The sequence below is a fragment of the Lampetra fluviatilis genome, chromosome 2 (assembly GCF_964198595.1).
Source record: "Lampetra fluviatilis chromosome 2, kcLamFluv1.1, whole genome shotgun sequence".
NCBI classification, from domain to species: Eukaryota; Metazoa; Chordata; class Hyperoartia; order Petromyzontiformes; family Petromyzontidae; genus Lampetra; species Lampetra fluviatilis.
Genome location: NC_136276.1, coordinates 29610151 through 29638046, shown reverse-complemented (window position 1 = coordinate 29638046; position 27896 = coordinate 29610151). Strand labels below are relative to the sequence as shown.

Below are 27896 nucleotides of genomic sequence, written 5' to 3'. Positions count from 1 at the left end.
GCTCGGACCGCGAGGTCACTGGAGCGAGGGGCTGGGTGTGTCCGAAGCGACGGACGCTGGTTGTGAAGGCTCGTGATGAGAGGGCAGGCCGCAACAACGCGACCATCATCCACCCACAGTGTCCTCAATCGCTTCTTGCCATTAACACTTGTCCATCGTCAGCCATGATCAATCCACTGCTGTATGGAGACATCCGCAAGCTACAACCATCGATTAAATATCTATAAAGACGTTCATTGAGAGGAATGCACAATCCCGCTGTTGTGTATAGCCTCTTCACACGCAGTGGCAACAACGCGAGTACAAGCTGCGTCGCGTTGCCTGCAAATTGCCCGCAAATTACTCGATTGTGAATACACACAGCACTCACTGCCCTCCACTGCTGGCAGACCAATGCTCGCCCACAGGCCAGGTGCCGAGTCACTCTGCGTCACACGGGGACAGCTGCCACTCGGGGTGCCCCTTCCAAATGCGTTTTGCGATGAGCTGCCGTGTAAGTCGCTCGCTTCGCGCCCGCGTAGGAGCTTCTCGCGATGCGCCTACGGCGTGAAGGAGGGCGGCATCCGTGAGACACACAAATCGTCGATCGTGGTCATCGTCTTGTGTCGATCGCGCTGTGCGTGGCGCAGAGCGTGGTCTCCGTATCTGGTGTCCTGGCATCGCTCGGCCCACATCGCTCACTCGATCCCTTTTCATCCCCCGAAATCTGCCCAGGGCGTCTTGGAAGGGATGTGAGCTCGGGGTCTGTATAAATAGGTCGGGTGTGAGAAGAAAAAGAAGAGCGAAACTGAGAAATGAGTTTGCCGACTTTATTTTCAGACTTGAAGGGGTCATGTTTCCGATCAGACTTAGAGGCGCGTTCGAAAGTTGTGAGTGTGTGTGACACGTGTACACACACACACTCGCAAACACATATGGATGCTCGCAAACACATATGGATGCTCGCAAATGTATGCACACGTGTACATACACGCAAAAAACGCGAAAAAACTACTGCTATATCCCGCTAAGTGGTGGTGATGTCACCGTGGCGCTTGTGCCAGGCTAGGTGCACTTTGATGCAGCTTGAGATGTCGAAGGCTCTCTGGCAGGAGGTTACGCGACAGACCCAGCTGATCAGGATTGACTGACTGAAATGACTGACTGGCAGATGTCCCACCTGTGCTCCCCACTGTGTCGACTCGCTGCGTTTTAGCCGCCGGTCGCTCTGTGCTTTGTTGTGAGCGTCGCTCCGCCGCCTTTGTTGCTGGAGGGCGGCTGCCACGACCTTCCCAGTAACGTTCATTACGAGCCTTCTCCATAGACAGTCGTCGGCAAGGCCACTCGGCTCCATGTATTTTGGTACCACATCTAATGCATGCACACTCACAGATACATGCCTGTACATGTACACACACATACACACACGCATTCGCGTTACATGTGTACGGACATGCATATATGGACAAACTAGCACAATCATGCAAAATATTTACACACGTGCAGACACGCACACTTCACGGGCACACAAATGCACACACAAATGCACACACTGGCACACATACATTGCACACGTGCACGGAAGATTTGTATGCATACATCATTCCCTGGGGTTGATGGAATATGTTTCACTTTGTACAAAGTCAACACTGGCCTAACTATAGAGAAACTCGCCATAGGAATGTGGAATTTCAACGAATTGCTGAGATACGCAGGTGGCGTATCTGAGCACCCCTACGTGCGTGTGTGTGTACCCCCTCGTGAGTCTCTGTGCGTGTGTGTGTGTTGGTACGCGAGTGTGTAGAGGGCTAACTTTCAGCCGTATTTGACCCTGTCGGTGACCCAGGATATATTTCTGCCCTCGACACACCACATCCAGTGTACCTCTTGCTTACGACTCTGGCCACTCGGCACGTGGCCCGCTCCAATCTACTTGCGGCCCCAAAAATATTCAGTCACGAACGGATCGTTGGGTATGGGTTTGCGTGAATAAATGTGTATGTGCGCGTATACGTGCGTGAGCTCGTGCGTGCGTGAGCTCGTGCATGCGTGAGCTCGTGCGTGCGTGAGCTCGTGCGTGCGTGAGCTCGTGCGTGCGTGAGCTCGTGCGTGCGTGAGCTCGTGCGTGCGTGAGTGAGTGCGTGCGTGAGTGAGTGCGTGCGTGAGTGAGTGCCACGGCTGACATCAGTGGCACGTTCTCACCGACCAGCAGTGACCCGGGTGAGTGAAGTATGCCCGGCGTGCGAACCAACGTGTGCTGCGTGTTGTGCACAGAGGGCGCGCTCGCCGACGACATGTTTAGCGAGGTGGGGCTGCCGGGAGACGTCACCCGGGAGAACTTTGAGCCCGTCGTCAAGAACGGCATCCGAGCCATCAGGTAGGAAAAGACAAGCACCGTGACCGCCGCGGTGGCAGAGTCACGACCCCAGCGGTGACGGTGACCTTCGAGCAAAGACGGTGGTCACCGCATCGCGCGGCGCTTTCGGGTGCGCTTCTGCGGCCGTCTGGAATGCTCTTCCTTCCGATATTAGGAAGCCACTGGAGCCGTGCGCTTTGAAATCTAAATTGAAAATTCGTTAATTTCTTCTAGATTTGAAGCTTTCGTGACTGCAATGATTCATCCTCTTAGTTCTTTCGGTAAAGTCACGTAGGTAAAAAATGAAATTAAAATGAATAAAAAATAAAAACAATAAAATCACGACGTTTCAGAGGCAACACAAGCGTCCGTCTTCGTTAATTTCTAACTGCTTTTCGTGTGTAGTTTGTTGTCCTTCCCCCGCACCTCCGTTTAGCCACGGGTTGGCTACGAATGGCGCAAAAGAAGTACACGTTGTTGATGTTATTCGACCGCGTGTGGTGATGACGGCAGCTTTGGCCAGCCCTGTATCATGTGGGGGTGGGGGGTGCTGGAGAGGGCTGAGTTCGCTTTCGCCACTCAGGATCATGTGGTGCTTTATAATGATCCACCTGGCACCCGAACTCATTCTATCGCTCCACCTCACCGGTCGACACGATCACGGCCTCGCTGCTTTTCCTGCACCCCCATTATTCTTGGCCCCTCCAGCCATGATGCGTCCTGCCCAAAAATGTACGTAGAAAGGCGGACACGTGACGGGGACGTAATTATTTTCTTGTTTGTGCCGCTGCAGAAGCACCCATGGCACGTGCTTGCATCTTCGTAGTGGCCAGCCTGGTAGAAGTTGCCTGATGGGAGCATGCGCCTAAGACCAATATTCCTTTATGTCTCTTTATATCCAGCGCTCGCACGATGTGCGGTGCCTTAGGCTCTGCCGGGCACCGTGAATTTCGCTGATTCCTTGTTTCTCGTGGTTCTCCTCGTCGGCATCGCCCTCAGGAAGAGCTTTCAGTTTCATTTATTGGGTATTGCCCTGTGAGCCATTCGGCCCTTGAATCGAGTGCAACCGCAACAACAAAAAAACACGAGCAAGAAAACATCTTAAAGTGACTACGCGCAAACAGAAAAATCCAGGAAAAGACTGCTAAATATTGCAGAAAAAGCACCATACACCAACGCTGTGTGCAAAAATCCTAGTGGATGCAAGTCAAACAACAACAACAATCACAAGACAACTTAGATTAAGGCCATCAGTCTTACTCCGTACTACAATAAACAAACATGGCCAAACCAAAAAACTTTTCGAAATCACCAAAATAAAGCCATAAAAGCAATGTAGCAGTGATCATAGGAACTGTGACCGAAATTTCACAATAAACGACATAAACAACATGTACCACCAAACCCTTCAGGAAGAGGTTTCCCTTCGCACAGTCGGTGGAGGAACGAACATTGTGCAGGCCGTCTGGGGCGCCGCGGTGGCGAGATGTTAACTCCCTCGCCCGGTATGCAGGAGGTCGTGGGTTCAATTCTGACACCTGTATATTTGGAGTTTGCGTGTCTCTCCCCCCGTGGTCGGATGGATTTTTCCCTATCACTTGTAACAGCCACGTCGCTTCTGAATAAGAGCTCTTTCTAGCTCAGTGGGCATTACCTGGTAAAATAAAAATAGTTTAGTTTAGTTAAGATTGTGAGATTGCGATTGGGAATGCAACCACGCGCATCGTCCTCACCGACATTGAATCCGTTGTGGGTGAGGTGCGACGCCGCCTCTCACGATGTTCAACACGGCGTGTACCACGGACACGAGCACGTCTCCCTGGCCGTCTCGGCATCTTGGCAAGGATCCGTCGTGTGCGAGACGGGTTTATATTTACTCTTGGCCGCGCCGCTGCGAGTTTGTTTTCTCGGCGGCAAACCAATCGGGCGGTAAAAATGAAACGGAAATTCATCGCCGCTTCGAGCTTGGAGTTCTTTCCTTGAGGGGAGGAATGTACGACTCTTGTAGGAAGTGCGGAACTGTGGCATCGGTTCCCTTTGCGAGGTTGCAGTGACGGTGCCGAATGTCAGATAGCACCGAAGTGTGGCCTTGATTGGCTCCTTGCTGAAGCTCCATTTCGAAGACAAACTCCTCTCGCTCTCGTCGAGGAGTGTAACCCGTCACGCCACTCCGGTCATCCTCGCAACGGATTTTGGCTGGCCATCGAAAAAAGACTGTCTCCGTATCGCGCGCTTTCGGAAGCGCTTCTGTGGCCGTCTGGAACGCTCTTCCGATATTCGGAAGCCAATGAAGCTGTGAACTTTTAAATCGAGATTGAAAACTCATTTCTTCAGAGCTGCTTTTTGTGTTTAGTTTGTTGTCCTTCCCTAGCACCTCCGATTAGCAAGGTTGGCCTACGTACAGTGCAAAAGTTCAACATACATACATACTTGCCTTAGGCAGCCACTCGGTTGTTTCATCCAACCAAATAAACATTCAGCTTGTGGTCAATTAGATCTGCCTTCATTACCTAATAAAAACTACTTTTCTTCTTCTTGGTTCTTTCGGTAAAGTCACGTAGAAGGGAAATAATAAAAAAATAAAAATAAAACATAATTAAGAAAATGATTATGTTTTTTGTTTAGTTTTTTTGGTTTTGTTTTTATTATTTTATTACTTCCCTTCTACGTGACTTTACCGAAATAACCAAGAAGATGAATCCCTGCAGTCACGAATGCTTTAAATCGAAACGACAACCTTGTTTTCCTCCCTTAACATCATAAGTCAACTACTTTAGTAGGTTTCGTATTTTAGCCGTGTATAGAGCGCAAGGCCGTAACGTAGTCTCGGTGTTTCACTGCCACTGGCTGCTGTGAGTTTGGCGATTGGGTGCAATGCTGGCAATGTTTAATCTCAAACGAGTCATTTGCAATGCAATCTTTTGAAATTTGGCAAGTTTAAGGTCTTAACGCCGGCAAGCAACGCCCCACTCTTTTCAAATGATGTCACTGGATCCTGGATGTCCACTGTGATGCAGACCAGGCGCGTGTTTTATGTTTTAACACACCCTGCGGTATTAACCAGGGCAACCTGCCAAATTCGAACCACAAACCTCTGCAACCCCAAACAAACTCTACGGTGCTCGAGTGTCGTCTCCACTGAGATCGACCTCAGTTGCTCTGTCTTTCTGTTACCTCTGGGTGTATCCTTTGTCAGTGTATCGTACGTAGCGGTTGCTGTTCCGCATCACCGGCATTGTCTTCTTCGGAAGGAAAATTTTACTCAATTCTGGCAGTGGCCTCCCTGTATTTGACGGCCGTCGGTTTCTTGTTCATGGCTGTTTCCTCCCTCGTTCTTTGCGATCCATGTTTGCCTACTTCGTGATATACCCTTCGTGAACATCTTCTTCACACGAATCTCAAAAGACAACGCGGAGACTGTTTGGCACCTGCGCGGATCTGGCGTCACGCTAAAAACCGGCATTCAAGGACCCTGTTTGCAGAGCGGTATTCTGAATCTGAAGCAAAATGCAGAGTTGCGGTGTAGGCGCAGGTTTTTGCCAATGAGACCTTCATCAATCATCGTCAACTTGACAAAACGCGATGTGGATGGGACACATTTCTATCAATTGCAAGTGACGGCAGAACCAGTCCTGACTCCCGTTGGGAGATATGCCGATGATACCAGCCCCTGCCGGCAAGCTCGACACCCTCAGAGCTTCTTGGTTCTTTCGGTAAAGTCACGTAGAAGGGAAGTAATAAAATAATACAAATAAAACATAATAACATAATTCTCACGACGTTTCGGCCACAACGCAAGCGAGTGACAATCTCGGCTGCTTGCGTTGTGGCCGAAACGTCGTGAGAATTACTTTATTATGTTTTATTAACAGCAAGCCCTCCAGTTTTTTATGGGTTAGATTGTGTAAATATATAAATGTGTCGTTAAACCCGCCACCACCCGACAGCCAATTCGGGTTGTCACGTAAACAGAACGTGCCAATTCGTCACTAGTACAGCACACCGGTGTGTTGGAGAGCCAAGCCACAACATTTACAATCTGAGTACGACGTTTTGCCAGTAATTACAATCAGCTTCATCAGGCGACAGCCAGATTTGTGAAGAAGTCCACCTGTTTAGTTACTTTTATAGAGGCGTAGATGTGATTAATCAATGTAGATTATGCATGCGCATTATGCAAGCACATTGATCTTGTACTTCCTGTACATTTTGTGTACTAAAATGGCCGTAACAACGGTAATCCCTATTGAAGTATGCTGGCCAGTATAGGCATGCATTTAAACAATGCTTTATTTGATGATTCCCCTCCAAGCAGCACTAAGTCGGTAGCTGTCCGAACGGTTACAATTATTTTGAGTTTTCTCAATTTCGATAGATTCTCTTAATTAGTCTTGGCCAGTAGTAGCCTGTTTAATGACGCGTATATATTTACGCGATCTAACCCAAGCAAGCCCTCCGTATTATAATCTCGCACTTGTCACGGCAGCACCGTCACCGAGATTGTCACTCGTGAATCGTTTCCCATCTCTCCCGAGACTTTCGCACTCCGAGCTTGTGTGCCGGCTTTCCTCCCTGCGGGTACAGTAATACAATTAATTACAAAATGTTTTAGTTAGATTGCATAAATGTCTAATAAACCTAACCTCCACCCGACCAAAGCCAATTAGTCAGGTCTGTCACGTGAACCAAACGTGGCAATTAGTTACTACTTGAGCACACTGGTTGTGTGTTGGAGAGAAAACTCACAACATTTACCATTGGCTTGCTCTCCCAACAAACCGGTGCGCTGAAGTGATTGTTGTTGTTGCTGCTGCCGCTCAGGGTGATGAAGTTCCTTGTCGCGAAGAAGAAGTTCAAGGAGACGCTGAGGCCGTACGACGTGAAGGACGTCATCGAGCAGTACTCAGCAGGGCACCTCGACATGCTGGGCAGAGTCAAGAGCCTGCAGGCCCGGTGGGACCACCACCGTAACAACTACAAGAACCACCACCACCACTACCACCACAACCACCTCAACAACAACTAACCACAATATTCTTGGTTATTTCGGTAAAGTCACATAAAAATATAATATGTTTATATATATATATTTTTATATATTCTATTTTTATTTTATTATTTCCCTTCTACGTGACTTTACCGAAAGAACCAAGAATATTAATCCCTACAGTCACGAAAGCTCTAAATCAAAATTTTACTAACCACAATAACAACTACAACAACCACAACAACTTTAATAACCACAACCACCACATCAAGAACCACATCCACCACAACAACCACTACAACTACAACATCCAGAACAACTAAAACAACCACAACTAGAACAACCACAACAACCGCCACAACGACAGTCTCCATAAAAATATCTCGCAGAGCTGTGCAACCGTTCACGTTCACGAACGTCTCATGGAAGTGGATATAACAGAGCTACTTCTGAGATCCCTTCTTACTTCAAGTGACATCTGATCCACAGACAGTCCAGGGCAGCACCTACCACTCGCTCTGCCATATGCGGTTGTAACAGTCAAATCGGTATTTTAATTCTCACAACTGGAATGTAACGCATAACACAATTTGAACAAACAGAACCAAACTCACCGCACTTGACCTCTTCTGAGCCACCTGACCTTCACGGCCGGTTCGAGCTTAAACAGAGCCTTGTGTCTGTGGGATTGAATGAGGAGGAGAAGTGACGTCTGTATGTATGTTGAACTTCTTTCGCACCGTACATAGCCAACCGTGGCTATTCGGAGGTGCGATGGAAGGACAACAAAGCAAACACGAAAAAGCATTTCTAAAGAAATTTGTTTTCAACCTAGATGATATAAGGGTGCATAGCTCCAGTAGCTTCCTAATATCGGAAGGAAGAGCGTTCCAGACGACGATTCGAACGAGCGCGTCCGCGCGTGCAGGGTCGACCAGATCCTGGGCGTGAGGACCCACTCGGGGCCTGTGGAGCGGAGGGGCCGCGACCGCGGGGCGGGCCCCGAGGCGGATGCGCCGTGTGACGAGCTCAGCCTGCTGGGCCGCGTGGCGCGCGTCGAGAAGCACGTGCGTGTACCCCCCCCCACCCCCGCCCCGACGCATCGCAGCCGCCGCCACAATCGGCGGCGTGTGCGCGCAGTTGCCGCAGACGCGCCGCCCCCTATTTATCCGCCATTCCTCTCGGGTGGAGCAAATGCCGCCGCGGCGAATTCGTTTGCCGCTCGCGTTGGGTTTTTGAAGAACATTTTTTTAAAAGGGATTTTTAAGAACATTCTGGATAATATGCATCGTGTTGTGTTGAATCTACAGATTCAATAATATACAGTGTTGTTATTAAACCTAGCAGTGATATGAAGTGCAGCACAGTCGAATGGGAATTCGTGCGTGGTGAGGTAAAGTGTGGGTACATCTGGCCAGAGTGGGAGAGTAAATCTAATTATCTCTTGAGTTCCCACTAAAGGAGGCCCTTCCTACAGCAGTGGCTTGAGCAACTGCAGGGGTGCGCCTTCATCTTCAACTTCTTATCTGCATACGTGCATGTGCAGACGTTTGATCAATTCAGCTCACATTTGATTTGCTCTTGTGGTCTCGGGTAGGGATAGTGCTTAGTTCGCTAGTGCGGTGCCTATCTGACCAGCTGCTTAGTTCCATTCCCCATCCCCGCAGACACGTTTGACTTTTCACTTGCACGTCGGTTTTCCTGGTCACGGCGTCTCCCATCCTCGCCACGCCACAGGTCCAGGCGATCGAGCAGAAGCTGGACATTCTGGTCGACCTCCACCGCCGCATCCTTGCCGTGCCTCCGGCCGACGACCCCCAGGCGCTGCCGTGGCCCCCTCCTCCCCCGCCGCCCCCTCCCGCCCGGGCGCCGACCGAGCCGCGGGCGCTGGCCTACGACCTCGGAACGACCGCTCCGATCGCGGCTCCGACCATCGCCGCCGCCGCCGACAACGACCACGGTTACTTCTCGGCGCCCAAACCCGCGTCGACGTTCGTGCGTCTCGCCGACCGCGGGGAGCCTCCGCCGCCGCCGCTGCCGCCGCCTTCACCGCCGCCCCACGGCAAGCAGCGGTCGCGGTTCGGCGCCAGGCGGGCGCACCCGGCGAGCGAGCCGTCGTCGCGCGTCGACCCGCCGCCGCCGCTGCCGCCGCCGTACTCGTCTTTCGCGGCCGGGGCCTCGCCGTGCGGCCGCGCCGGGGGCCGCAGGTCGACGGCCGAGGGCCGGCGGGGCCGGGCGCACAGCCTCGACTGCCTAGAGCGGGAGAACGGCGTCGGGGTTCCGTCGACGGCGGCGCCGGCGTCGGCCGTCTCGCCGGCGGCGGCGGCGGGCGAGGGCTGGGCGCGTCTGGCGGCGCAGGAGAGCCTGGGCAGCGACGACGCGTCGCTCAGTTGGCAGGACGTGGTGCTCTTCATCAGCGACGAGGACGCGCAGCACGCGGACGCGGCCAGCGAATGCGACGCCGACGACGCGGTGGCGGCGGCGGCGGCGGCCGAGAGGCGCTCGGGGCTCGCGTGACACGGCCTCTCCCGGGGGTAAAGGTTAACGGTGGCAGCAGGGTGAGGTGGAGGGTGAATCGCAGCGCGGGTTGCGGGCAGCTTCTGCCCTGAAGGTGGGCCCTCTGCTGGCGGGGTTGTGGAAACGCCGACCAGAGCTCCGGTCTCGCGTGAGATTCCCGAACTCCACCCATCCAAGTCCTCGCAACCCACTGCGGCGCCACTTCTCCACGTTTGAACACTTCCTCGCTCCCCCGCGCGCATCACCCGATGATTGCTAAACAAATCCCACGTGACAGGACGCGCGTGGTGACGCGTAAAAGATGTGTTTATTAATTGGAATCGGCACTCGCCATGTCACGTGGAATATGTTTATAAATCGTCAGGCACTTGCGGCATGTCGCAGCTTAATTTAAACGGAGACCATTGGTAGATATGGGAAGGTGGACTGTGGTGAGCTTGGGAACACTGGATCTGATGCTGCTTCACCCAAATGGACCCAGACTTGTGCGGGCACCAGGGTATCTCGCATGCCTCCATCTGGCATGGTTGGGCACAAAGGGCAATGTATACCTACACATGTTCGAACCCATTGAGATAAACCTGTCTCAGTGACAAGCGTTGCCTGCTGGGGTAAGAAAGAGAGTGCAGCGGTTACAGAAAAACATGAACAACAATAAAATTGATTATCTTGCAACTTTTCAGTTTAGCAACATTATCCATTACACGTTCACACGGGCAACGTGGCTGGGCTGTTGCTGGCTCGGCGAGTGGCAGTTGAGGCCACTACAGTTTTACGTCTTAACACTGCGGTCCCAGGGATATGATCTCGCCCTTGAACCAGTGGTGTGAATCCCGAGTTGATTGAGTCTCTTCAGAGGACAAATGCTTTTGATTTCCAACAAAATGGTACCTGTACTTTTGACCGCCCCAAGGGAAACGATGGGCTGAGTTGAACCCCGGATGGGATTTGAACTGGTAACGTTCCAAATGCAGGGCGAACGCACTCGTCGCTTGCACCACCCTGGCGGCTGGCCCGAGTCTCCGCTTTCAGCCCGTTTAATATTGAACGCAGCACGACGCTGTTGACTGTCGGCAAAAAGGCAGAAGTGTTACGGTCCTGTGGCAGGGCCAGGTCTGTCCGTAATACAGCGACCACTGATGACATCTCTGCACCAAGTGTTGAGGCCTCCTCAGATGGTGCTCACCGCAGAAAAATAATGATGGTGGTGGTGATAATGGTGATGATGGTGGTGATGGTGATTAAGGGCTAAGGTGGCTTTGGCTGGGATTCGAACCTTGCAATCATGATCCTAGTCCTCTTCCAAATAGACTACGGAGGTTGCAACTCCCAATCTTGTGTGATCTACCAATCCAACGTCCATAAATAAATGTGTGCTCATGGAACACTACCCAGTCAGCATTAATGACTTATCAACAACAACAACAACAGGCAGCGGAAATATGAATCAATGATCAAAGAGGACATGAACCGTCACGGTGGCAAAGTGGCAACCCAAAGGAAGGACTATGAAAGAATGAATGAACTGACAATGGCATCACATCAGAGCAACGACAAGTATTTAATAACGCGCGACGTATCAACTTGTATTTAAGCCGGCGAGGGTTTCGCGGACTGGTGGCGTGGGTCTGCAAGCACGGTTCATCGATGCAGACGCAGCGGCGTTGGCCGGCGATGGGAAAAAAACCGTGGTGAACGAGCGTCGTCACCGCCGCCGCCGCCGCTGCCGTCACAGCCACCGCGGCGTTGAACCGGCGGTTTTCCCAAAGTGCACGCGGTTTTAAACCACGCGCTGTCGGTATGAATGTACTGTAACTCGCTGACCTCATGCAGATAATCACGTGTTTAATGAGGCAGTACAGTGCTGGAATGAGAGGAAGAAGAAAAAAAAAGTTGGGGGGAAAAATCAACCAAACTAGAATTGGAGTAAAAAAAAAAGATGCGGACTTTTGTCCGTAAGTATTTGCAACCCTAATGCGCACACCGTTACGTCTCGGTGCGTAACTAGTCGGACCCTCACGTTGGACAATTTTTTGTTCTTTTCATTCCAGTGCGTGGCTGTCTGTCACACGCGCGTATCGCTGTACGGGGCATATTCATCGTGCGCTTAAAACGTTTCAAAAGCCAAAAGTGGGGTTTGTTTCATCGCTGAAAGTGAAATGTTGTAGACGTACGTCATGTATTGGCCAAATGGGCCTCCTTCCAGATCAGTGTTACCAGGGGGATTTAGGTGAACTGAGGCAACTCTGCACTGGTTTCAACTTTATTAAACGTCTTCAGTGAGGTCTAGACACTTGAAACTGTGCCACTGTAATGGCAAGGCCAGAGTGGGTCAAAGTAACACATGTCGGCTTATAACCGTGGAATGATATTGCAAATTAACAGACATAACGTATGGGTAATGGTTTATGTTCTCAAAAAATACACGTGACATTACAAGCAATAGATGTATTTGAATTGATAAAAGACTTGAGCTTTCAAGGGATGTTATATTATACAACAACAAAACAATCTGCTTTCCTGAGTGGCCCAAAATTAGAATTCAAAAGTGTCACCTTCTTTAGCTCCTAGCTCCAAGACATTTTAACAAAACTGCAGAATTTTCATTACAAACTCCACGACTGCTCTTGCAAAGCTGGTAAGCTGCATGGTCAGCACAAGCACAGGGGGTCACCGGAATTCGACTCGGCAACGAGTTAGGAGGCAAGGTCGGGGGGCACAGTGGTACGTGCCCAACACAAAGAACCCGGTTATCCCGGCGACCCCGTGATGGTGAGTACACCAAGCTGTACTCACCATCACAGTGAGGACAGCTTGGTGGATAAAACGCATCAAATTGGATGGGACATCATCGACATTGAAGGGGGGCTAAATTAGTTACAATTGCGATCATTATTACCGTACTTATCATTTATGACGATGCCTTTTCAGATGAGACTCAAAATACATCGAAAGGTTAGCGAGAGCCCCCCCCCCCCACCGTGCCATTTCCGGGGGCATGAGTAACTCACACCATGTGAGTGACCGACGTCACTCATGCCTTGTTAAGGCTTCTCGTTCCACTCGAATCACTAGACAGCAGCAACGCAACCACTACTTTATTTGTTTAACAATCGCCATCTCGCCCGGCGTGCATGGGTATCTGAGTGCATGCAAGCGCTGTGCAGGTTGGACCCCCCCCTCCTGTCCTCTCCGAGGTCACCCCCATTGACCTTTACTGGCAGGTCAACTCGCCCAAAATGAATTGTTTCGGTGACCTCGCAGTCATCTTTAACCCGGTGACGGCCCGCTTAGATTCGTCATCTCATTCCCAAGGGAATTCTGGGGGTCCGGAAGTATGCAGGCACGGTGGCCAACTTGAACCGCGACAGTGTGGAATTCTGTAGACATATCGGCGTTTCCCCGCCTTGACTTGACTTCACAAATCATCGCGATAATGCGACATCAGGATCGACCGATCAGCTTTGTAATGCACGGGTGTCGTTTGTGTCATCTCATTTGTTCCACCTAAATCCGTTTGTCCTCTGAAATTAGTTTCGTTAGCCTAAATATAATTAGTATATTTGCAGGCGAATACGATAATTGCATGAATCGTAGAACTAGTCGATTCTTTCGCGCATGGCTCGATGCATGCACCGCAAGGAGAAATATATATCGATGAATCGCTGCACAACAAAGTAAAGTTGCCATCCTTATCACCCGAGAACAAAGAAACGAGTTGCACCCGTGGGTTTAATTCACGTGTCCGCGGTGAGGCGGTTTCCCTCGGTGTGCCAGACAAGTGGGGCTCACCGCCAAATGAACAGCCGCCGCCTTTTGCCGTGTTGCCAGACGCCGCCTCTGCCGGCCGTGGTTGGGCCAAGCACTTTTTATTTTTATGAAACCGCCTTTTATGTTTCACGTGGTGACAGTGATTAGACAACAGTGAACATCATAACCCTGAGCCCTACTCGTCACTCGCCTGTAAACACTCATTAATTGGTCTATCACACGTTGATGTATAGAGGATAACAGAGCTTGGGCAATTGTTGGCAGTGTCGGCTAACCTCATGACTGCTGCTGTTGCCTTCCCGCTTGTCTGTGGTTCCTCCTCCCCGCACCCCGTGAGTCATCCCCTGTCTTTCTCTCCCTGCGGGAGCGAGCGAACAGCGTGCGATGGCGGTACAGCGTTCAAAGTTCGTTAACGTCGTCGCTATTATTGTTGCCCGACATTTGGACGGCACGAACGAGGATGCGGTGTGACGGCCGAACGGCGCACGCGGTGCTGCGGATCCATCCGGCGAGCGTTCCTCCTCGTAGCGGCTGTTCGCACGTCTGTGCCGGTGATCCTTCAGGCTCCACGTCGTGTCGTTCGTTCCGTTCGTTTGAGTTGCGCTTTATTTTGTTCGTTTGCCGGATGAAGGAAAATAGTTGCCCCCCCCCCCCTCTCCTCGAGATGAAGACGCAGAATTTCATCGTTCGTTTTAATCCACACAGGCGCACGACTGCGTATTGCACGTGGTTAGGGGTTGGGGTTGTGCGTATCTTGTATATAATAAGTCAACGTAACTGTCCTCTGCTGCTGATCTTCCTAACAGGATGATGATGATAGCGGTGTAGCCAGCCGGACGGTGGTGACCTTGCGTGCCGTGGAGCGGTGTGTCTTAAGTTATTCACGCACATTATTTATTGTCACGCAGTTTGCACGTGTGTGTGTGGTGTGTGTGTGGTGTGCACGTGTGTGTGTGGTGTGTGTGTGGTGTGTGTGTGGTGTGCACGTGTGTGTGTGTGCACGTGTGTGTGTGTGGTGTGTGTGTGGTGTGTGTGTGGTGTGCACGTGTGTGTGTGGTGTGTGTGTGGTGTGCACGTGTGTGTGTGGTATGTGTGGTGTGTGTGTGGTGTGCACGTGTGTGTGTGGTGTGTGTGTGGTGTGCACGTGTGTGCACGTGTGTGTGTGTGTGGTGTGTGTGTGGTGTGTGTGTGGTGTGCACGTGTGTGTGGTGTGTGTGTGGTGTGCACGTGTGTGTGTGTGGTATGTGTGGGGTGTGTGTGGTGTGCACGTGTGTGTGTGGTGTGTGTGTGGTGTGCACGTGTGTGTGTGTGTGCACGTGTGTGTGTGTGGTGTGTGTGTGGTGTGTGTGTGTGTGTGGTGTCCACGTGTGTGTGTGGTGTGCACGTGTGCGTGTGATGTGTGTGTCCACGTGCGGTGGAGTGAGTGTCACGTCTGCTGGATTGTTTTGTTGGGAGCGGTTGGATCGGTGGTTCGTGCCCGCGGCGAACCGAGTTCGATTCCAGGCTCATGGCCAATGTCAGTGGCGATTATCCCCACTGGTTCAGGGCCTCCCCTAGGTCGACTTGAGTGGCTGCTGCGGCGTTCTTACCGCTGGGGAGACAAAGACGGCCACGCGTGGTGCTCGCTAACAGCACTTGCGTCAACAACCTGCGCAGGCTATAGGAGGGAACTGTGTCTTGTCGTGTTGTATGTGTGCGCATGCATGTGTGTGTGTGTGTGCGTGTATGTGCCGATGATTGGTGCCCAGATTGACCTCTGCGGAGGAGGCTCGTGAAGGACGCTGCTGCTACTGGGCAGAGCAGCGAGGCTCACAACAACGAGCGGAGCGCCGGGTGGATAAAACGCATCAAATTGGCACTGTGGAGCACGGGTGGTTCATCATCTGGCAGTCATCTCAGTCGATCAACCCATGGCACCTGGGTCTGTCGAATGACCTGTCGGCAAGCCTCCGACACTGCACCTAGCCTGGCACAAGCGCCGTGGTGACACCACCGTCACTTCGTAGTCAATGGCTTGTATGCGTGTGTGTTTTGATATATTTGTGTCTTTGTGTGTGTGTACATATGCTTGCGTACGTATGCTTGTGTGTGCATGGCCATGTATGTGTACTTGCATGTATATATGTAACCATATGTTTGAGTATTTATTTGTGTAGAATATCATGTAAATACACGACTTCATGTGTATTCACGTGCATGTATATATGTACAGTGTGTATATAACGCCGCCACCCACGGTCAACTTGCGAATGTTAAGCCAACGCTGGGATGTAGTTGGAACCACTGGGCAATCGATGGCCGAATATTCCATCTTTACAGAGCATCAGCACTGCGCGAAGTTTCATGGACACACGCACTTGTAAAGTTCTGTACTGTGTGTGTGTGTGCAGTTGAGTTTGTGTATACTCTGTGTACATGCGTATGTATTAGGGCTGTAACGATTAATTCGCTGGCAATTTGATTAATTGTCGCGATTCAGGGTGATGATTAATGACACTGTTAGCATAGTAAACAGCGTAAGCCAGTCGGGTTGATTGATGCACTGATCCACTCCACAGTCGCCTACTTATCACTCGATTATCGCTACTACCGTGAACTTCAGCAAAGGAGTTATCATCTGGTTCAACAAAATAAACTTTGACTTGTTTGATGACCTCCACTCATGTTGAGCACTCGAGCGATGGACAATACCGATCATGTGTCATCCGGAGCGTCACAACAACACACTCACCCACCCACTCACCACCCTGCAGGTCACAACAACACACTCACCCACTCACCACACTGCAGGTCACAACAACACACTCACCCACTCACCACACTGCAAGTCACAACAACACACTCACCCACCCACTCACCACCCTGCAGATCTCAACAACACACTCACCCACCCACTCACCACCCTGCAGGTCACAACAACACACTCACCCACCCACTCACCACACTGCAGATCACAACAACACACTCACCCACTCACCACACTGCAGGTCACAACAACACACTCACCCACTCACTCACCACACTGCAGGTCACAACAACACACTCACCCACCCACTCACCACACTACAGGTCACAACAACACACTCACCCACCCACTCACCACACTACAGGTCACAACAACACACTCACCCACTCACTCACCACACTACAGGTCACAACAACACACTCACCCACTCACTCACCACACTGCAGGTCACAACAACACACTCACCCACCCACTCACCACACTACAGGTCACAACAACACACTCACCCACCCACTCACCACACTGCAGGTCACAACAACACACTCACCCACCCACTCACCACACTACAGGTCACAACAACACACTCACCAACCCACTCACCACACTGCAGGTCACAACAACACACTCACCCACCCACTCACCACACTGCAGGTCACAACAACACACTCACCCACCCACTCACCACACCGCAGGTCACAACAACACACTCACCCACCCACTCACCACACCGCAGGTCACAACAACACACTCACCCACCCACTCACCACACTACAGGTCACAACAACACACTCACCCACCCACTCACCACACTGCAGGTCACAACAACACACTCACCCACTCATTCACCACACTGCAGGTCACAACAACACACTCACCCACCCACTCACCACACTGCAAGTCACAACAACACACTCACCAACCCACTCACCACACTGCAGGTCACAACAACATACTCACCCACTCACCACACTGCAGGTCACAACAACACACTCACCCAGCCACTCACCACCCTGCAGGTCACAACAACACACTCACCCACTCACTCACCACACTGCAGGTCACAACAACACACTCACCCACTCACCACACTGCAGGTCACAACAACACACTCACCCAGCCACTCACCACCCTGCAGGTCACAACAACACACTCACCCACTCACTCACCACACTGCAGGTCACAACAACACACTCACCCACTCACCACACTGCAGGTCACAACAACACACTCACCCACTCACTCACCACACTGCAGGTCACAACAACACACTCACCCACTCACCACACTGCAGGTCACAACAACACACTTACCCACTCACCACACTGCAGGTCACAACAACACACCCACCCACTCACCACACTACAGATCACATCAACACACCCACTCACCACCCTGCAACACGCCGCACTTCTCGTGTTTCCTGGCACTGCCCCCCAAGCTCTCATAATAACCTCGCTCGAGTCAAGAAACGCGTTCCACTCGCAGCTTTCACAACGTCGACAGACTGCCTACAACAAATACGGATCTAAAAACGCCTCCATCTGATTATTAAGCCATTCAATGCATGCATCGTGAGCTTAGACAATCGAATGAATTGATGCATCAGTGTAGCGTTACCTCTGCAGTATGTCTGGGTATAGGTGTAAATCTGTGTACGTATGGCATTGTGTGACTGTGTGTGTGCGTGAATGAGAATGTGCGTCATCCCACGTGAGCAAGTTTGTGTGCCGGGTGCGGAGAATCCGCGGGCGTCGTTGGTGATCGCACTGCGCTCCCAACCCGGCGACCCGGAATCCCCTACAAGTCGTCGATTGTGCATTGAATGAAGTAGCACCTGGCGTGGTGTTTAGGGGCCGTCCGTAAATTACGTCACGCACCTGGGGGGGGGGGGTCGGGGGCCGTCCATAAATGACGTAACGCGATTTTGGACGATTCTTGAACCCCCCCCCCATTCGTCACAAAAAGTCAGACCCCCCCCCTCCCATATAACGTCACAGCTCTGCCCCCCCCCCCCCCAAAAAAAAATATCAAACATCCTTCAAATCGCTTAAAACTATTGTCATTGTAGTGCGTATTTAATGTGGCGCTGCACTCCACTGTTGTAGGAGAAAACACTTATTAAAAAGTATATTTAATTAAGTAGAACGTGTTTAGATTTATTTAAAGTTGCGCATTTTGATGTGACGTCACATTTCTCACCCCCTCAATCGTCACACATCGTCACAATTGTCTGACCGCCCCCCCCTAGGTGCGTGACGTCATTTATGGACGGCCCCCCAGACATTTGTGACGATGTGTGACGAGGGGGGGGGGGTAATGTGACATCACATCAAAATGCGCAACTTTAAACAAATATAGAATTGTGATAACAATACTAATTGTTATAACAACACTCCTATAACATCAGAGTACAGCGCCACATTAAATACACACTACAATGACAATAGTTTAAAGCGATTTCAAGATTTTTTTTTTCTTGGGAAGGGGGGGCAGAGCTTTATGACGTCACATTTGAGGGGGGGGGGGTCTGACTTTTTGTGACGCCGTGTGACGAGGGGGGGGGGTAAAAAATCGTCCAAAATCGCGTGACGTCATTTATGGACGGCCCCTTAAACATCAGCACGGGGGGAACGAGGCGGCCGGACGTGGTGGTGCTGGCCACCCACCCCCAGCCAGACGCCACGTGTGCTCTCAAACAGCACTTGCCCCAACAGTCTTGTAAAGCCTACACGGGTGATCTTTGTCTTTGCGCACGGGTACGTACAGGGTGTGCATAAGGTGTTTTGCATTCATTATTCAAGAAACAATTTATTATTTGACGAGTTCGAGACAGGTCGATTCAAAAGCAACACTCGGGAGGTGTGGGTATGTGATGCTCTAACCCCTTTCACGATGACATAGTGGAGGATTTTATAACATCAATTTTTTTAAGAGTATGTCATTTTGAATAAGCACGGCATGTGACGACTGGTTTCTGTTTTTCTTGACACATGATATATATTTATATTTTATTATTACGGTTGCCAGATGAATCCACGGACTAACATTAACGCGCTTTTCGGTTAAATTTAACCAATTATACCGTGAATGTGCTCCCGTTATTTCAGCCGCACAGTGCAAACAGCTGTCTAATTATATATCGGTCATCCATAATGGATGAACAATATTTACGGAGCTGCCTTGGTGTGCTGCATCTAGTCCCATGAGCCCAGATATTTGGCGTGTTGGCACCACCCGAGGTTCCAATTTATTTGTGATCAATGACGATAATAACCATTTAAAATTAGAATCACAATATGAATTTATAGTGGAGGAATCCGATTACCTATTCAGCTCTTTCACGTGTCCAGTCGGGGCGAGTCAGAAAGTTACAACAACAATACAAAAAACGATTTCAGCGCAAAGTATAGGAAATATAACCAAATTACTAAAAAAATACGTTAAATCTATAAAATATATAAGTTCAAATTGCATAAGTACAGTGGGTCATGACGTAATTCACTCATTGGCCATAGAAATCAATCGGGACGGCTCGAGTATTTCTTCCTGAGATGGTACCAATCTCTGTTCTGGCCCTTCGACGATTCATCCACTGCACTTCCCGTCCAGAGGTCGCCGGTTCAATCCTATCTCCTGCCACGGAAGTTGAAACAACGGTGCAGGTTTCTTAAATCCCTCCCACCCCTGTCTTCCCTTGCAATATATAAATGGCGGCACTAGAATCGATCGGCCGGTAGCTTGTGGTGGGGTAAAGTGTGGGTACGTGCACCTCTTCCAACATATCTGGGCAACGTGGAAGAGTAGACCAAACACCAGAGGTGTGGACTCGAGTCATGTGACTTGGACTCGAGTCAGACTCGAGTCATGAATTTGATGACTTGCGACTCGACTTGGACTTGCATAACAATGACTTTGTCCCACCTATGAGATGTGGACTCGAGTCATGTGACTTGGACTCGAGTCAGACTCGAGTCATGAATTTGATGACTTGCGACTCGACTTGGACTTGCATAACAATGACTTTGTCCCACCTCTGCCAAACACCCCCTCTGTTGGAGGCTCCTTCCACCAGCAATGGCATGAGCAAGCAATTGCAGGCCTGCGCCTTTATGGACACCCCACGTGTGTGTGTGTGTGGTTGAAGGTTTTAGCCGTGGCCACAAACACGTGTTTGAGAATCTCCCTCGCATAACTGAGGTGTAAATTGGCAGCCTCAGGCTTGAGTCGTCACAGCGTTCAGATGTGGTGGCTTCGCAGCAGCGGCCAGTGCAGCCTTCATCAGCAGAGGCTTCAATCAGCGCTCACGCATCTGATGTCCACCGTGGCGTTTCGCTGGGTTTCGATCAGCGTAAAGCATTCGGATCGTAGATTTGAAGCTTTCGTGACTGCAAGGATTCATATTCTTGGGTTTTTTCGGTAAAGTCACGTAGGTAAAAAAATAAAATGAATAAAAGTAAAATAAAAAATAAAAATCACGTTTCGGAGGCAACACAAGCTTCCGTCTTCAGGTGGAACCGTCACAGCACGATAGCTGTATTGATAGAGGCAACACAAGCCTCCGTCCTCAGGTGGAACCGTCACAGCTATCGTGCTGTGACGGTTCCACCTGAAGACGGAAGCTTGTGTTGCCTCCGAAACGTCGTGATTTTTATTTTATTTTACTTTTATTAATTTTAATTTTTTACCTACGTGACTTTACCGAAAAAACCTAAGAATATGTATTCAGATCGATTTGTGATCCACCGAGTCGCTCCAGGCTTACCGGCGGTCAGTTCTGTTAACGTAGTTCACGACGTTAGGCAGGTCGACTGGTCATCGAGCACCGATTTTACTCCATTTGCCTCCTTAGCACTCTTCTATGGCTCCTTACCATCGTGTCTGTTGCCATGAACTTCACTCGTTTATCCCTCGTGGCATGTTGAGGACTTGGTCAACCAGACTGTTTCATCTCATCCATACTTTGTTCAACCACTACACTGCAGGTCATAACACTCACTCATCCTCTCACCCACTCACCCACTTACCCTGTCACCCACTCATTCCCCACACTGCAGGTCTCTTTCTGTTTCTTCCCCCCACTGAGCCACCGTAATTCCTGCCCACCATCGTGTCTTTTTCCCAAACTCCTATAATAAGAGTAACATTTAACACGTAGGCTTTCGCGACCAATATCATCCATAATAGACTTTTTTGGGATTAGATCGCGTAAATATGTGTCGTTAAAACCCGCCACCACCCGACACAGCCAACTCGTAAGGGTTGTCACGTAAACAGAACGTGGCCAATTCGTCACTAGTACAGCACACCGGTGTATTGGAGAGTCAAGCCACAATGTAAATGTTGTAAATGTTGTGGCTTGGCTCTCCAACACACCGGTGTGCTGTACTAGTGACGAATTGGCACGTTCTGTTTACGTGACAACCCTTACTAGTTGGCTGTGTCGGGTGGTGGTGGGTTTTAACGACACATTTATATATTTGCACAATCTAGCCTAAAAAACTCTTATGGAAGAGTAACATTGCTTAATTCCTGAAAAGTATCGACGCTTTAACTATTATAACTCTGATAGTGCCGTTTGTTGCTGGCTGTTCGACATTTTGGGCCTTTGGTCCTATGCTCAGCAGTTGTGTAAAAACAAACCTCCATTAAATTTTCTCCCTTTTACTTTAAATAATTTCATTTTCCTAAGGCCTAAACAAATGTGTTCAACATTTATTTAATCTCTTTTCCTGAAAATATATTTGTACCAACAAAACAAACAAATATTGTTTTGTGTCCATGTCATTTGTTTTATATTTACACCACTCCATAACAGCAGATCGCTACAGACTCCCACTTCGCTCACGACTGGAATTACCTCAATTAATGTCTTCTGTTCCTGTCTCTGGGGTTTACTTTCACGGCATCTCACACCCCTATTCGTCTATTTCTTTGGGGCAAGGCCCATTGAGCCAAGAAGCCTCTTTTAGGTCGGAGCCATGTATGCGACATAAATGTAATTGGCTGCTGATGCCTGTATATGCAGTGTTCTTCATTAATTTTCAAGGTGGGGGGGGGCGGGGTACTTTCCCAGATAAGACATCAGTGGGATGGCCGCCACACATTTGAAACCATTGGGGGTTTGACAGCAAGAAGGGGAGTTTTCACATCTGTTGTGTATTATCGGGGGCTGCATGTCACGGGCCGCACTAAAGGCCATCAGGGCCCACCGGAGGCCCGCGGGCCTTGCGATTGTAGGGGTGTCAGGGGAAGGATTCCTACCAATAGGAGGGTTAGTGGGAGGGGTGATCGAGGAGATATAAGGGGAGAACGGGCGGGAAGAGGGGGCTTTTGGCGGGAACGAGATTGGGACGGCTGGGGACAGGTGTGGATGGGAGGAAAGGATTAAAAGACGAACCCCCCTGCAATCTTGTGTCGGCTCTCCTTTACACAATGAAGAACGCGGCCGTGCAGTGGATGCGGTGACTGTGCGCTGTAGAATAGGAACCCACGAATCGTGCACTGATGACGGCTGCACTGGCTAGGCTACCCGACCTGGTTGTGATCAATGTGCTGAGCTACTGATGCCTGTATAGGTAGTGCCTGTACAGAGAGTACGGACCCAAGAACCCTGATGAAGGCTGCGCACTGCAGCTGCGTGGGGCAACTGCAACTAAAAACCCGATGGCAATTTCCACTTGGGTTGCACTTATAAGTTTGTTGAACGTGTATACCTGTGCGTGCATGTACGTGTATACGTGTACTTATATGTACATTGTGTGTGTACACGCGGATCCATATGTAAAGCCCGTGCCTTTAAATTCACGTTTAACCAATTCTGCCAATTAAGTCGCTCGGCAAATGTTGGGAGTCAAATCTTACGACCTTCGTCTGACCCCGATACTGCCATCTTGCCTTTACTGTTAAGTCTTAAGGAACAAAAGTGCTCAACTTGGGTTAAATTGACAATTTACCGATTATGTTTGTTTCTGTGCTGAAAATGTGAACACTATTAATTATAATGTATACCGCTCTGAGCTGTGCTATGGCCGTGTCTTTTTTTGTATCCTCACACATACGACTCAAGACGGGGATGGCGGGGGAAGGTTTGCCCGCTTCTTGTCGGCTTTACCATCACACTCTTCCCAAAAATTAACAAAAAATATTGCGATCTCACATTTGGAATCAGCCACCCTTCAAGACCACCCAGGCGCCAGAGGTCGCAATCGGGTACCCGATACCCGTACCCTACCCGATACTTGGCTACCCGTACCCGGCCGGGTACCCGTTTGCGACCCTGGTGTGGCCGGGTACGGGTAGGCCGTGAGTCACTGGTGAGTAACCGTTTGTCACTCATTTCCAAACGTCTTGTCTCTTCTCACAATTCAAGTTCCTAGAATCAACCCACCCGCACCTGCAACATGGCTTCATCCCAGAGGTCGCAATCGGGTACCCGTACCCTACCCGATACCCGGCCGGGTACGGGTAGCCAGGTATCGGGTAGGGTACGGGTACCCGTTTGCGACGCTGGTGCGGCCGGGTACGGGTAAGGAATCAAAACCCGTTTGCGACCTCTGCCAGGCGCACACTCGCATCGGGCTCGGTTCATGAATGAAAGTTATAAAAGATGTGCTGCCCACATGTGGCCGGCCGGGTGGTTCAGAGGTCAGAGCGCTGGGCTTGGCACTGCTGGGTGTCATTGGGTTCAATCCGGGTGGCTGCAGTGAGTTGATGGTCACCAATGTTTGCAAAAATAAATGTATATATTGGTTTGCCTGTCTTGTAACGAACCTCAATCTTATAATGTAGGGTGAAGCGGTCCCATTGGTAGCTTCGTGATGCACGTTTTCGTTGACCTTTCTCCAGCACGAAGGCTTGCACTGCTCGTGGCAAAATACCGATAGCACAATCGGGATAAAAATATCTGGACGAAATGAAAATTTTTTTATTCGATTTCGGGTGGCCCTAAATCGACATTTTTCTGGGGGGGAGGGGGAGTTCCAATATTTTCTGTAACTTCCTTTGTCCCACCAAGGTCCTCCACAGGCCATTCTTGTATAAAACAGCGCGGCAACAAATAAAGTCAATAAATCAATCATAGCATTAACTCAACTGCTTCAGATTTCAGCTTTTTACTGCATAACATTTGTGTGTATCTATATCAGTTACTCAATCCCACAATCATAACAAATATTTGATATGTGCTGAATTATGTACCTAACAAGCCCTCAGTGACTTTTAAAACTTTTCCAGAAGAGTCCTGCATTGGGGATGTGTGGCGAATTCAATGAATGAGCATTTTTATGTAAACTAAAATATTTGTTATTTTACCAGGTAAGGCCCACTGGAGCTACACAGCTCTTTTTCAGAAGCGACCTGGCCAAAAATGATAGCTCAACGAAGTGGCTTATGTGGATTTTTTATAGCAGCCAAATACTCTTAAACGCATGTTTTCAAATGTGGAGGGGGAAGCTGGAGGGCCTGTGGGAAAATCCACGCAACCACGGGAAGAACATGCAGCCTCCAAATATATGCACGGGTTTGAAACCACGACCTCTTGCATACCAGGCGAGGTAGTTAAAGTATCACCAATTAGGCCGACCACCACCGCTGGGGGTCTTCAGGACAACCCAAATTGTAGCTGTGGCTCTATACAAGCAATGTCGCATATTGTTGATTCCTGTCCACTAAGTCCTGCGGAGGTTTACGGCCAGCGAGGACTCATCGCATGGCTTGTCGATTGTGCAGAATGCTGAATGAATGTAAGAAGCATAAGAAACCAATAGGGAAACAATCTATACATGAGGGAGGCGTAACACTCAAAACTTTGCACAGATAGATTCAATAATATATTGGTGTACTTCTGTATTCTGGCCATTTGGCAACCAAAACCTACGACACCTCATTCCCAGGCAGCCTGAGAACACGCTCGCCCATATTCTTGGTTCTTTCGGTAAAGTCACGTAGAAGGGCTGAAACGTCGTGAGAATTATTTGATTATGTTTTATTTTTATTATTTTATTTCCCTTCTACGTGACTTTACCGAAAGAACCAAGAAGATGAATCCCTGCAGTCACGAAAGCTTTCAATCGAAATTTAAGCTTGACCATGCTTAGCTTTTGAAATCAGACAGGCTCAGCCACATTTAATGTGGTTTAATTATTTATAATGGACACTGTGAATCAGAATATGTATTTATACTGGAGGAATCAGATGAGCTATCAAGATATTTTTCACATGTCCAGTCGTGGCAGGCCAGAACGTCACAATACAAAAACAACAACAGAAGTGAAAAGTGTCAGAAATTAATGCAAAGCACAAATACAACAAAACATTTTTTTTATTTTACCAGTTGAAGGCCACTGAGCAATTAGCTTCATTTTCAGAGGCGACCTGGTCACAAATGATAGCGCAACGAAGTGGCTTATCATTTATAGAAGCAAAATAATCGAAATAATCTCAACGCATATTTCGAAAGGGGGAGGGGAAAAACTGCAGAACCTGGAGAGAAAAAATCCTCGCGACCACAGGGAGAACATGCAAACTCCAAATACACAGCAGCAGGCCTCAAACCCCCGACCTCTTGCAAAATCAGGCGAGGAAGATAACAATCACGCCACCGTGGGGTCCCTAAAACAAACAAATAAGTGCAAATTGCATAAGAATGTAGAGTAGTATGGGACGTGACGTCATGCGCGCCTTCCGGTGAGATGACGTCATGTCTCCTATAGGTACCTCGGGGGGACCCCGTGACGAAAGCGGGGTCACTGGAAGGACCCAGTACAGTATCCTTCCCCTGGGGAAGTGTCTACACCCTTAATACATCTTCGGCGCAAGCCCTTAACCGAAGACTGCCTCCGTGTCGTCTTTCACGCTACAACAAGTACATCAATTCCCAAGCTTGGCAAAGTCACTAAAAAAACCGGCAAAAACTGTCCCAGACCATACCAAGGGGAATTATCAAAGTTACAAATCACATTGGCAAATGTGGCTGTATCCAGCACTAATCTTCTGCTTCGGAATGTTTTTTTGAGGGAAGACTTATGATGTTAAGGGAGGAAACAAGGTTGTTGTTTCGATTTAAAGCTTTCGTGACTGCAGGGATTCATCTTCTTGGTTATTTCGGTAAAGTCACGTAGAAGGGAAATAATAAAATGATAAAAATAAAACATTGTATTTTATTATGTTTTATTTTTATCATTTTATTATGTCCCTTCTACGTGACTTTACCGAAAGAACCAAGAAGAAGGTTGTTCCAAAAAGGTTGGTGCTGCAACTGCAAAGGCTTTGTCACCTATTCCAATTCTTGTTCTTGCGACAGTTAAAAGGCAATTCGGTGGATGTCTTCGGTTTCTTGGGTAAAGTGAAGTGTAAAGTAGAAGATTTGGAATACCGATTCACTTGAACAGTTTTACACTTTGTAGCAACACACAGGGTGTGGGACCACGGCTGCCCAACACGTGTTTGTCAATGAGCAAACTACTTTAAAGTGACTTTCACGTCTGCCCGCCATCGTTATCTCTTTAAATCACTGCTGCCAACTGAAAGGGCATTGCAGGACAACCATGACGTCACTCGAGAGGCAAAGGTGATGCACCTCAAAGTCTTCTCTTTGGGTTGATAATTCATTCAGGGTTGGAAGCTCTAGGGACATTAAATGAGTTTTCTTGTACAGTACAGGTATCCCTCGATTTACAAATTGGATGGGTTCTTCAAAAAACGCCCATAAAACGAAATGTCGTGAATGGCTTTCCCATTAATTTAATTTTAAAAATAGGCATGTGTTTCAGACAGTCATTCTAACTTCACTCCCCACCTAAAATATACACCTATAAACTTTTCGCAATACAAAAATAATAAATTACATAAATATGAAAACGACTGGGAACTCGCCAAAAGATCTGCCTATTGGAATAACTGGAACGGTAATGTGGAGTCGTTACTGTTGCACTGTAGAGATGCCACGGTACTGTCGCGGATGGAAGACGTATCCTCCCGGGGCGGTTGGTGTGAAATTTAATAAAAACTGAGAATTTGTATTCTTTGGGTCTTTCGGTAAAGTCACAGATAGGTTCAAATACAAATGAAATAAAAAAAACTACGACGTTTCGATCACCACAAGCGATCGTCATCAGGAGGGAAAAAAAGAGGGGAAAAACTGCTCAAGGCAGGCTGTTTTCAAAGGTTTAAAATGTGTGTAGCCCAAAGGTCATAAACGAAGTGGGCGGGGCTAGTGATGTTAATGTGAGAAATTAGCATGTTAATGTGAGATATCATGTTAATGTGAGATATTATCATGTTAATGTGATGAATTAGCATGTTAATGTGATAAATTAGCATGTTAATGTAAGATCGTAGAGCCGCCGCCATGTCGAGCTCGGCGCGCGAAAGTGGCTATGTTGGTGTGAGAAATTTTACCTGTTAATGTAAAATCGGACAGCCAAAGCCACGGGGAAAATAAAAAAAAATCAGAAGGTTGCAGGATGGGAACATCACAGCCAGTTATGACTTAAACTGGTTGATGACGTACTTCCAATTATTGCTGAGTTTGTACCCATCCT

The 27896-nt window shown here is 49.1% G+C and overlaps 1 protein-coding gene across 1 annotated transcript in view; it reads left to right on the top strand.

The window, feature by feature from the left end:
- Positions 1 to 9845, top strand: part of LOC144945091 (potassium voltage-gated channel subfamily KQT member 4-like) — a 63491-nt gene extending 53646 nt beyond the window's left edge. The window contains exons 10-13 of the mRNA XM_078873338.1: positions 2254 to 2356; positions 7157 to 7288; positions 8251 to 8389; positions 9060 to 9845. Coding sequence (XP_078729464.1) covers positions 2254 to 2356; positions 7157 to 7288; positions 8251 to 8389; positions 9060 to 9839 — 1154 coding nt within the window. The 3' untranslated portion in view covers positions 9840 to 9845. The remainder of the gene's footprint in view (positions 1 to 2253; positions 2357 to 7156; positions 7289 to 8250; positions 8390 to 9059) is intronic.
- The last annotated feature ends 18051 nt before the right edge of the window (positions 9846 to 27896 follow it).